The sequence below is a fragment of the Callospermophilus lateralis genome, chromosome 6 (genome assembly GCF_048772815.1).
Source record: "Callospermophilus lateralis isolate mCalLat2 chromosome 6, mCalLat2.hap1, whole genome shotgun sequence".
Taxonomy (NCBI): domain Eukaryota; kingdom Metazoa; phylum Chordata; class Mammalia; order Rodentia; family Sciuridae; genus Callospermophilus; species Callospermophilus lateralis.
This window is the reverse complement of record NC_135310.1, coordinates 64,748,498-64,761,655: the sequence shown is the minus strand read 5'-3', so window position 1 is coordinate 64,761,655 and position 13,158 is coordinate 64,748,498. Positions and strand designations below refer to the sequence as shown.

The 13,158-nt window shown below is 33.2% G+C and overlaps 1 protein-coding gene across 4 annotated transcripts in view; it reads right to left on the bottom strand.

The window, feature by feature from the left end:
- Positions 1-13,158, bottom strand: part of Usp45 (ubiquitin specific peptidase 45) — an 80,728-nt gene that overhangs the window by 42,051 nt on the left and 25,519 nt on the right. For all 4 annotated transcript variants that reach the window (XM_076858401.2, XM_077109645.1, XM_076858402.2 and 1 more), the window contains exons 6-8: positions 5,725-5,867; positions 5,099-5,194; positions 3,211-3,341 (exon numbers count right to left, since the gene is read on the bottom strand). In XM_076858401.2, coding sequence (XP_076714516.1) covers positions 3,211-3,341; positions 5,099-5,194; positions 5,725-5,867 — 370 coding nt within the window. The remainder of the gene's footprint in view (positions 1-3,210; positions 3,342-5,098; positions 5,195-5,724; positions 5,868-13,158) is intronic.

Sequence of the window (13,158 nt, the reverse complement as noted above, 5' to 3'; positions counted from 1 at the left end):
GCACAAACCTGTAATCCCAGCAGTTTGGGAGGCTGAGGCAAGATAGCAAGTTCAAAGCCAGCCTCAGCAAAAGCAAAGTACTAAGCAATTCAGTGAGGCATTGTTTCTAAATAAAATACAAAATAGAGCTGGAGATATGGCTCAGTGGTGGAGTGCCCCTGAGTTCAATTCCCGGTACCCAAATAAATAAATAAATAAAAAGGATTAGAAATACAGGGGTGTAAAGAACACCCCTGGGTTCACTCCCCAATACCAAAAAAAAAAAAAAAAAAAGGAGCTAGAATAGTTAAAAAAGAAGACCAAAACTGGAAGAGTCAGGATCAGGGTAATGATAAGATATACAGATCAATGAAATAGAACAGAATTCAGAAATATAGCCATACATAAATGGATTAAATCTTTGCCAAATTTTTTTAAAATACTTTTCTTAGTGTATATCAATTTTTTTTTTTGGTATCAGGGATTGAACTCAGGGGCACCTAACAGCTGAACCACATCCCCAGCCCTTTTTTTTTTTTTTTATTTAGAGACAGGGTCTCACTGAGTTGCTTAGGGACTCGTTAATTTGCTGAGACTGGCTTTGAACTCTTGATCTTCCCGCCTTAGCCTTTCAAGTTGCTGGGATTACAGGTATGTGCCACTGTGTCCAGATCTTAGTATATATCTTTTAAAAGTAAATATAAGGGCTGGAGCTTTAGCTCTGTGGTAGAATGCTTTAGCACATGTGGCACTGGGTTCGATCCTCAGCACTGCATAATAAGTAAGGAAATAAAATAAAGGCATTATTGTCCATCTACAACTACAAAAAAAAAATTTTAAGTAATAAATACAATAACATAAAAGAAAATGCAGTTAAATTTTTTTCAAATAATATTGATCAAGTTATTGTACTCATAAAAATGTATTCCACAGATGTACTCCCATGAGTTTAATATGATACCCACACACATATATACTCTAATAACTTATGTCTATATGTGCTAATATGGAAAGGTGTATAAAACATATCTGCAAAACAAGCAAGTTGCAAATAACTGGCATACGTATATCTGTGTATGCATAATCACTTTTGAAAATACAAGAAACAGATAATACAATTTGAACATTCCCAATCTGAAATTCCAAGATCAGAATTGCTCCAAAATCCAACAGTTCTTGAGCATCCAAAAACAATTTCCCACTTGAACTCATCTGACACATCACAGTCAAAATGTAGGTACACTTAAAAATACTGTATAAAATTGCCTTCAGCCAATCCTAAAGAACCAAAGGCTGAATGTCTTCTCTGATATGTAAATGCTAATTCACAATGGGTGGGGGGCTAGGGAAAAAAAGAATTATTCTGGATTAGATAGAGGAGAGTGAAGGAAGGGGTAGGGGTATGGAAGTAGAAAGGATAGTAGAATAAATCAGACATTATTATCCTATGTGTATACATGATTACACGATGTAATTCTACATCATGTACAACCAGAAGAATGAGAAGTTATGCTCCATTTATGTATGATGTGTCAAAATGCATTCTACTGTCATGTATAACTAACAGAACAAATTTTAAAAAGTTGCCTTCAGGCTACACATATATAAGGTGTATATGAAACATAAATGAATTTAGTATTTAGACTTTCATTTTCTTCTGAAGATCTCATTATGTATATGAAATTATTCCCAAACTGAAAAAATCCAAAACCCAAAACATGTCTGGTCTCAAGCATTTCATTTAAACCTGTAACAGTTACTTCTGAGGTATAAGGATGGTGAGAAATATGAATTTTTATCTATGAGCACCTATTATTTTAATAAGTTTTTCTATTTTATGAATCTTTATAGAATCAGTATAAGAATACAAAACAATGGGTTGGGGATGTGGCTCAAACGGTAACGCGCTTGCCTGGCGTGCACGGGGCGCTGGGTTCGATCCTCAGAACCACATAAAAATAAAAAGAATAAAGATGTTGTGTCCACTGAAAACTGAAAAATAAATATTAAAAAATTCTCTCTCTCTTTTTATTAAAAAAAAAAAAAGAATACAAAACAAAACATTTCTGGCACCAAAAATGAATTTTTAAAGCATACAATGACCTAAAAATTGAACTCTCTGAGCCACCCATCTCTCGGAGTCTTTAACAAGTTGTTTGTTTTTATTTTGTTTTTAGCACTGGGGATTGAACTCAGGGACACTTTATCACAAAGATACACCTCTAGTTCTTTTATTTTTGAGACAGGGTCTTGCTAAGTTGCTCAGGCTGGCCTCGAACTTGAAATCCTCCTGCCTCAGTTTCCTGAATCACTGGGATTTCAGGTGTATGCCACTGATAGGTTTTTTGGTCTCTAGGCTCTGAAGAAATAGCATTTGTCAACCAAGTGAAGCATACACTAAATTCTCTATATTCTAAACTACATTTGAAATATCATGGCACAGATAACTAGTTTGAAATTTTAAAATACAAATTCACATTTAAGAAATTCTATTTTCATATTTCAGTAATTGTGTACTGGACTAGCTTATGAGATCCATGAAGACAGGGGCCATATTTAATACATCATGCATACATAAAGAAATGCATTAATGCATTAATGTTAAGTCAAGTCCTTCATGGTAATGTGTTTATTCACAGGCACATAAGGATTTTTGTTTTTACATATATAATAATAGTTTGAGAAATTCACTTACACTCTATTTTCTTCAAAGTTCATCTTTAAAAATGAGGAAGCCAGGGAGTAGGAATATAATTCAGTAGCAGAATTTGCCAAAATTACACCAAGACCCTAGATTTGATACTCAACATATACACACACAAAAAGGAAACTAGATTAGATTACCTTTATAATACTTTCTAGATTTTAGGATTCTTTGATTTTCTTACTTTACAGTATTGTCTCAGAGGCTTGAGACAAGATAAACATTGAGCCAATATAGACTTCTATTTCACTTTCAGCACTGTCACTCTCATACTTGGTTAGCAACTTAATTTCTAAAAGTTTCCAATTCCTTCTATACTTATGAGAATAAAAAAAATCACTTCTTCAGAGTATTATGAAATATAATTTGCATAATGCACAAAGGCATAACTACACAAGTGGTAGTACCTTATAATGATAGTCTGGGCAATAATAGCAATGTCACAGAATGGAACTACTCCTGTTAAGTGATGAAGGCATTAATGTTTTGTAACAGGATTATTTATACTAAAAAGGTAGATCACTCACTTCTGACAAAGCTGATTAAAAAGAATTTTAGGAGAAAGTGGTCCTTTTTCAGTCTCCTTCATGCTGTGAAGAAACAGGAACAAGGCTGAAGTCAGCGATCCAGGGCTTGAAAGTTCCACTACTAATGGATCCTTTAAAAACATGACCAACTCTATGTCAGAAACACACAGTTTTAAAACATTATTTTTAAAAATCTAAGAGTTACACTTTATTTAAATGAAAACAATAAAATTGGCTACTGTATGTTAAGAAATGTTATTCCTTTATAAAATGGACATATAAAAATAGAAAACAGGATTAAATGTTTTACCTTGGAAAACAGCTATTTTCATATCCTCTGCACTTTATTTAATAAAGCTTGAGTTTAATCATTAATCCTTAGCTGTTTTAACTGCCCCTTAACGGGTTCTCCTATAAATAAAACTACTAATCTACTTGATATTTTTACTTTTCCACAAATAATCATAAGTTGTATTTACTAGCAAAAACTCCATACACTTCTTTTCCCCAAATATTTTAGTAACAAAATAAGGAATGGGGAATTATGTGACAAAAATCAGTATACCGTCTTCCTCTTTTACAGAAAAACAAAGTTCAGGGCTGGGGCTGAGGCTCAGTGGCAGAGCACTTGCCTAGAATGTGTGTGGCACTGAGTTCGATCCTCAGCACTGCATATAAATAAATAAAAAATAAAGGTTCATCAACAACTAAAAAAAAGAAAAAACAAAGTTTGACGAAAGCAGCTAAGATTATACGAAGGATTAACCCAATTATTTTTCTCCCAAGTTTTGCTTTCTAAAATACATTATTCCCTTTGTGTTTGAAAGAACAATCTGAGATTACTTTATTGGGCTAAATGTTTTTAAAATCTCCTTTTTAATTGTTTTCAAAGGTCAGATCATGAACTATCCACATACACTCTTTTCCTCTACCAAAACTCTCAGTTTCTAACTAACATTATCATTTGTAGTGTCAGTGCCCTCCAGGCAAAGTCCTCCAGGAACACACTTGTTGTAGTGAGATAGAACACACACCTTGGAGAACCATGAAATGTCCCAGTAAGAGGTTCTATAAAGAAGGATTTGGGATTTGGTTAGGTAATTTGGGGAGGGAACTAAGGAAGTGGAGATTTACTCTAAATTGGATACCACCAACAAATGGAGATAATGCTATACTACAACTGAGTATCTCAGTAAATCTTATCTCAGGAGAGAGAAGGGATGAGGATGAGGATAAAACTATATCTGCTAAAAAAGTAGCAATCATTCATTTCTCATTTTGTCCAAGACAGAGAGGTTACTGGGATTTCCTAAATGGCAGATAGACCTTGTTTTTGTGTGTTTAGACCAAATTTATGAACTGATCTTGCTTTGTCTCACTTTAACACTGTCCTCAGAGAAACCTAGTGTGAGGCTTCTCTTCTGTGAGATTCTCCAAACATGGCCTCACTGTGGGAGTTAAACCAGGTTCTGAATGTCAGGGGCTCTTTTTTATTATTGTTTTTTCTTTCTTAAAAATCCATCATCAGACTAGGCTTCAAAAGAACCTCCAGGTGCTGATTAAGTATACTGTTAAATTTAAATAAATGTCACCAGCAACCTCAAAATAGGGGTACTATTTTGCTCAACAAGTAGAACCTGTTTTACTTTTTGCGTTTGTTTAAAAGCTGCCTCAGTATCTTCCCATTGTTTGATCTATGATATTTGAACAATAACTTATATTTTCATATACTTTACATATTTTCACAAAATGCTTTTGAATTCTCTTTTTAAAAAAAGTCTTCTGTCTCCCATCCCAATTAATAGCTCTGAGAAATAAAAGACATTTTGGGAACATCAGCAGCTGATCTGAAAACAGCCATTATCCAGATAGTATACTTCTTACTCACCAACTGAGACTCTGAGGAAGGAGAAATCTTGAATTTTGTACCATCTTCTTTTATCTCATTCATCAGCTCAAAAAGTATGTAAGTCTGGGCCAAGTTCTAAAAGAGAGTAAAGTCTTCTGATTCAGTTACATTATGCCTCTAATCTTATGAAATGAATATTCTCTCAAAGTGTCAAATTTCGGGCTGGGGATGTGGCTCAAGTGGTAGCGTGCTCGCCTAGCATGTGTGAGGCACTGGGTTCGTTCGATTCTCAGCACCACATAAAAATAAAGATATTGTGTCCATCTAAAACTAAAAAATAAATATTAAAAGAAAGTGTCAAATTTCATCTAGCATAGTGAAATTTCTATTTAAAACATTTTAATTTGAAATGAGTACATTTCATATTTAGTAAATGTTACTATTACTGATGAAGCCATGGTAAAACACATAGAAGGCCTTTCGGAAGAACTGTGTAAAAGGTATATGCATATAGTGATGGCCAAAGACAGCCTACAACAAAAAGAAAGCAGAAAGAAATTTTTAGTAAACATTCAGCAGTCGTTCAATCACTTAAAGATATGCTGAACGCCCATTTAAATTAATTAAAAGTTCTTTATATTTTATTAATCTTTGGTGACATTTACCTGAATGACTGCATTAAAAAAGCAAGTATTTCCTAAATTTATAATTCCTTTTACAGACGGTATACTGCTGCCTTTTCTTCCCTTCTTTATTTCACCTGCTTCAAATTTTTCTTCACAAAGTTTTAGGATTCTTGAAAATGCATCTACAAGTTAAAGAAAACAAAACTGACATGAGACATAAAATTTTTAAGTGTCACTTGACAATGTAAATATATTATTTAAAATTAAATAAGATTATCTCTCTGAATGAGTGTGTTTGTATTCTTGTCTTTTAGGAACAAATGTCTTTGATTTTCTATCTTATCACTATGAAATTCATTTTAATGTACAGATCTATGCCTCACATCACATAAATAAATTCTAGATGAATTTTAAAAGTATATGTAAAGAAATACAGTAAAAAAAAAATGTAGAAAAGATATAGCTTCTAAAGGTCGGAGATGTAGCTTAGTAGAAGAATATTTGCCTAGCATGTTTGAAGTCCTGGGTTTAGTACCCAGCACTGGGGGCAGGGGTTGGGGGAAGGTAGTTTCTAAATACCACTCTCCACTAAAAGGAATGAGGATTGATAGGGCAGGAAAGATGCAAAATAAGCCTATAACATTTCTCTTGTATCAAAGAATAAGAAAGTGTTAAAAAATAGTGGGACTATATCAAAATACACAGGCACCATACTGAATAGATTCCTACTGCCCAATGTAGTAGAGTAGTATAATGGATTATTACACATAGAATGTGTCTGAATAGGTAATGGATTTTTTTAAAAGGGGGAAAAGGAAAGAGGAGTTCCTTAGAAATGACAACTAATAAACAAAAGAAATGATGGATCAGAAAAATCAGCATCTTATAGTGGTAATTTTTTTCTTTTATTCTTGCAACTTTCCTGTGAATTTGAACTTGTCAAAATTCAAAGTTTAAAAAAAAAATAGTGCCATAGTATAATACAAAAAGTAAAATACCAGGGCTGGGGCTATAGCTCAGTGCCAGAGCACTTGTCTTGCACATATGAGGCACTGGGTTTGATCCTCAGCACCACATAAAAATAAATAAATAAAATAAACACATGTTGTCCATCTACAACTACAAAAAAAATTTTTTTTAAAGTAAAATACCAACTGTACAATAAATAGCTGTTCTGTGCTGTTAATATAGATCTGAAAGTTACATTACCAGCTCATGTTTAATAACAACGTAAAAATGAAGAAGCCCTAAAATTAATGAATTGAAATGGTCACTATACATCTCTCTGGATTACTTTTAGTAGCTAGTACATAAATGTAAGTAGTTGTTATACCACCAAGTATCAAATACAACACATTTTCTCATAGTTTTCATAAATATTTAATGAGCTAATAACTGCAAAGTGCCTAGCATGGTAACCACTATGTATTTGAAAAACAGCTCTGAGAATCTCCTCAAAAATGCAATTTGTGGGGCTGGGACTATAGCTCGGTGTCAGAGGACTTACCTAGCATATGAGAGGCACTGGGTTTGATCCTTAGCACCACATAAAAATAAACAAAATAATGACATGCTATCAACCTACAACTAAAAGTTTTTTTTTTTTCAAAATGCAATTTGTGTCAAAATCCACATCTTTGTGAGCCATTCTTCATGTCCATTGTTTATCTGATCTCCCTTTTTTCTTTCTTTAATCATTTCCTACACATTCTGAATATTTGTTCTCTCAAGGTTATTTCTTATTGAATTTTCTGAATTGCTGATATCTGTTTTGTGTTTCATATTGGATTTGTGTTTTTCAAATATCTTGTCTTTTTTCTTTCCTTCTTTTGTGTGTGCGTGGGGTGGGAGGCGCTAGGGCTTGAACCCAGGACCTCATTCATGCTACACAAGGGCTCTACTATTGAGCCCCATACTAGCCTAGCCCAACTTTTCTTTTTATTTATTTTTTTTTTATTTTTATTTTTTTAGAGAGAATTGCACAACATCTTTGTTTGTATGTGGTGCTGAGGATCGAACCCGGGCCGCACGCATTCCAGGCGAGCGCACTACCGCTTGAGCCACATCCCCAGCCCCCAACTTTTCTTTTTAAATCGTGGAAATAGGCCTGGAGTTGTTGTTCAGTGGTCCAGCATTTGCCTGGCATGTGTGAGGCACTGGGTTCAATTCTCAGAACTGCTTACAAATAAATAAATAAATAAAATTAAGGTCTACTGACAACTAAAAAAAAAAAAAAAAAAAAAAGTGGAAATCTCTCATGAATTGGTAGTTTCTAATATTTTTTTCAGGAAGCAAATCTTTCTCATAGAAAATATTTTTCTTCCAATTCTGTAAACTTTTTTTTGGGGGGAGGGTAAACCTTATCAACTGTTTCTCCCTTTATTTTGGTTTGCTTTTTATAAAAAAAAAATTATTGGTAATTCTTGGGTATCTGTTATCCAGATATTAAGGAGTCATTTTTAATTCCCAACCCCAGAATCCTAAGTTAATGCAGAAAATAGGTCTCTTCTGTCCTCCACATATTGAAATAAGTGATGAGAAATGAAGCCTATACCACAGCTTAGAGCATAGGCCACTAAAATTAATGAAGCAGCTCACTGAAGTATAGAGGCATGAGGAAAAGGAAAAGGCAGAAGAGACCAACAGTATTCAAACCTACCAGTGAATACAAAGGCAAATGAAAAAAGTCAACACTTTAGAAACATTACACAGAGGAAGCCTGATATGGATCCTCGCTGGGTTTGTAGACAGCCGTCTGCCTCTTATTTTTGTCTGGGATTCCAATTAGAACTAAAATGGGCAAATTTTAGACTCTCATATCTGTTGCCAATAGATAGTTTCACAGTGATTTTTGTGTGTTAGGTATATGCATTCACAGTGATTTTTAAGAAATTTAAAATCAAAGAATAATCAAATCCAAGCCTCACTCCATCTTTTCAGGTAAGGTAGTTAACTCTGATTTTTACATTTCTAAAACTTAGTCCCAGACAGGTTAAATGACTTACTCACAGTCACAGTGATAATTTTCTGATTACAAATCCATTGTCATTTTACCACTTAAATCCTCACCCATTATTTATGTACAATGAGATTAATTATAAAAGATAGTGGGGCAAAATTTTTGTAGATTTTGGCATAGGCAACCCCAAACAAATATGATTCCTCAAAGTATTTCCCTAAAATTCTTAATAAATATTGCCCTAATGCCTTTTAGCTTTTTAACATGAAAACAGAATACTTGAGAAAAATAAACTATAGATTATAACTATATATAAATATAAAATACACATTATTCACTTGGAAAAATACTCTCAGAAAATTATATTTTAATAGCAAAAAAAACCCCAATATTTTAAAAACCATAACATGCAAATAATTTACATGTCTGTGTACTACATTTATTTGTCAGTTTTCAAAACATCTGGGATGGCATACCAAAGTAAACAATGTTCATAAGGCCATCTGGACAGAACTGCAGGCAAAAAAAAAGCATAAACATATGGAAAAACAGATTTTCCCCTTCCCTTCAGCAGTAAGGGATGACAAATGTCAAACCTAGATACATCCACGCTTCACTGTGCGATGCTTTTCAGCACCACCTGGCTCTCCATGCATAGCCACCAAATATGGACAGCACTGCCAGAAAGAACATATCCACAGGGCAATGGCAATAAAAACAGTTTATTTCATGGTTAAATAGCCTCTTCACACAAGTGGCAAGGATCTGTTTGTTGACTTTTACATTAAGTCTATGAGAAAATATTCAAGATTAATCTTATTAGACTTGAATATTAAACAAATCAGTTAATTTAACTAAAAAACAGAATAACATTTTCTAAGATACTAAAATACTTGTAAAAATGCCTTTTTAACAAGTATTTTATTTAAAGTAAAAGCGCAAGTTTTTTAAACTTTACCAATAGCACAGTTATAATATATAACAATTTAAATTAAATTGATTCACAAATGTCCATTGTGTTCAGGCACTATATAAACCATTACCTATAATTATTTACATTTATATGCTTATGGTTTATGACTGAAGTAAAAGGAATATAATAGAGAGATGTTAAGCATTAAATTTATGACAACAATATTTCAGCAAAACTTCTAGAAACTAAGAATACAGATTTGTATATATGTTCATTAAAAAATGCCCAGAGTTAACAGTCTAGTTTAAAATAGGGGTTCTGAATCAGACTTTTAATATTTGACATACATGAAGGTATATGTTTTAATAAGAAGCAATTAATAATTTCTAAGAATGATTCTGATTATTTTGTTTGTAGAGACAAAAAAGCTTTCACCATCTGGCAGTACAAATATTTTAGATCATTTTCACTTTTAAGAACTCTCTTCTTCCTTTTATAAATATAGAATCATGGGCTGGGGATGTGGCTCAAGCGGTAGTGCGCTCGCCTGGCATGCGTGCGGCCCGGGTTCGAGCCTCAGTACCACATACAAACAACGATGTTGTGTCCGCCGAAAACTAAAAAATATTAAAATTCTCTCTCTCCCTCTCTCACTCTCTCTTTAAATAAATAAATAAATAAATAGATAGATAAATAAGTATAGAATCAAATACCTTAAGACTAAACTTCTAGATGTTTTCAAGTATGGTATAATTAAACGGACAAAGCTGCTATAACACCAACAAATAAGACAAACTATACAAAATTTTGATTATCATTTCATTTGTTCAATCATCACCTATGAAAAAGTGGTGCCCATAATTAGAAAGAGTAATCACAGAATTTCAAGGTTATTTTATTTGAAAGGATTTAATCTACTTAACCTTCCTTATTACTAACACTGTATTCTGATATTCCTTTTCCTAATAGAATAATATAGACCCAGAAGGCAAAGTACACTGACAGAAAACTTGGGAGACTGGGGGAGGGGGGCCTGAATTGATTCCAAGGCCTATGAAAGTGCTCTCCCACTGTGCTACACCCTCTGCTCTCCAGCTAAATTTCTTAAAGTTCTTTTACATTTCTGTAGTTTACCTTAAAGCCTATAATCTGAGTGTCAAAGAACAGCTGCTTAATTGAATAGACCCATAGGTTTTGTACATACCTCAGGTCTTGCAAGACAGAAAACTGTCTGAAGTACCAACAAAGTAAAACAAACAAACAAACAACAACAACAACAAAAAAAAAACTGGTAATCTTAGATAAAATTCAAATTTTTCTAGCATAAAAGTAATTTAAACACTTAAAGTCCATACAACTGTCATTTTTAGAAACCAAGTTTAAGGTTATTAAATAAATATTAAATATATTTTAAAAAGTCTTTGGGCTGAGTTGTAGCTTGATAGCAAAGCACTTGTACAAGAAAGGCCCAGGGTTAGAGCCCCAGCAAAAATAACAATAACAAAATGATAATAATAAGGTCCCAGAAAATTTTAAGTCACTATTCTTTATAATCTTAGAGAGCAAAAAGACTTTCAAAGCATGACCCTAAAAGCTAAAAACATAGCTTAGGAAAGACTGATGGGCCTTGGAATAATGACATTAAAAACTTCATTATGATAAAACTGAACTAAATGATAAAGTTAAATACAGGAAAATGGGCACTCTTGTTAATTATATCCTTCACATAATCTTTAACAACAGTAATCAAAATTTAACCTAGGTTTAAATTTGGTCAAAAAAAAAATTTTTTTTTAATTTAACCTTACAAAATGGAAGAGCAAGTACACAAAGATGCAGTTTTGTTTAGCATGGGAGAAACTGAAAATAATCAATAATGGGCTTGTTGCCAAGTAATATTAAATTGATTTCTTTTCTCGAAGGAGTATTTGTAAATTGCCTTAAAACAGAAGAGTACGTTTCATTCCTTCTTTTTCCCCTTTTGGCAAGGAAGAAGTAAACTTATTTTGCAGTTCACTTATTTAGAGTAAGAGTGTGATATAATTACCACCTCTGATAACTATCCTCATTTTAGAAAGGATGATAAAATAGGAATACAGCTGGTTAGTGTCAAAAATTCAAACACAAGCAGTATGGCTTCAGACAATTTGATCTCCTATTTGTTATGATCCTGTATGCTACAATAAAGAATAGATAAGGTTTATAATTGTGTAACAGTTAAGACACCAGTGAAATGGCTAATTGTGGTTATGAAAGGAAAGGCCATTAATCTCAAGCAAAAACTGGATGTAATGAATTGCTTGATGTCTTTGGTATTTGTATTCAAAGCTATATCAGTTTTGTTTATAGCAGACTGATTCAATCATTCCTCAAAATAATTAAGCTACTGTCCTAGGAATCCACTGTAAACAGTTAACCTCCTTATATATCTGGAAGGGTACTAAGTATGGGTCATATTTGGAGAACTGAGAAAATGGCTACTCAAGTAATTTTCTGTGTTATGTGGTTTGGATGAAGAACCTTGCATTTAAATCCCTTCACATAAAAATAAGCTTTTTTGCCTCAATTCCTTATATATACAGAAATAACTATTTTTTGTGCTCATCTCTGATTTATTTGTTTGTTTACTGTGTAGTGCTGGGGATTGAACCTGGGGCTTCACACATGCTAGGCAAAAACTACCACTGATCCACATGCCCAGCTCATTTTTTAAAATACAAATTTCTTAAGAGCACAACCATCACTTTATAGAAGACCAAACTATAACCTTTTAAAGAAAAGGATTAAACCACATTGAAATTGTCGCTATAAAAGGTCACAGTATTATTTATCCTTAGATACAGTTTCAGATCCCAAGTATACCATTTACTGTCAGTTTTTAAAAAAATACAAAAATCTTTTACTTTATAAAACAAAAGTACCAATATAATTCATGCCTTTTGTATACCAGGAGCATTAACAAATGAATTGAACAAAATAGATTTCATTTTCTTGTTAAAAATGGCCTCACACCAGTATTAATAAAATGTAAGTCAAATTTACTGATATAGGCTGGGCATGGTGGTACATGCCTGTAACCCCAGCTACTCAGGAAGCTGAGGCAGTAGGATCTCGAGTTCAAAGCCAGTCTCAGCGACTCAGCAAAGCCCTAATCAACTTAGACCCTGTATCTAAATAAAATATAAAAAAGGACTGGGGATGTGGCTCATTGGTTAAGCGCCCCTGGGTCCAATCCCTGGTGCCCCTCTCCCCCCCAAAAAATTACTGATTTAGAAAAAAATGTGAATTGTCACTCACATGTCTAGTTCACAAAAAGCAAACCAATATTCAACAATATTATTCCATCCAGAATTTCTGCATTTTATAATCATTAATAGAATACTTCAGTTTACAAGACTACTGAAATAGCACATCTCTTAAGCCTTTCAGAGAACATGGCTCACTTTTTAAAAAAATGTTTTTTGAGCAGGTTTTAGGTTCACAGCAAAATCGAACCAATGTGCCCTGTCCTCACACATGCACATCCTTCCCCATTATCAATATCCCACAACAGTTCATTTGTTAAAAATGATCAACTTATATTGACAGATCATTATCACTC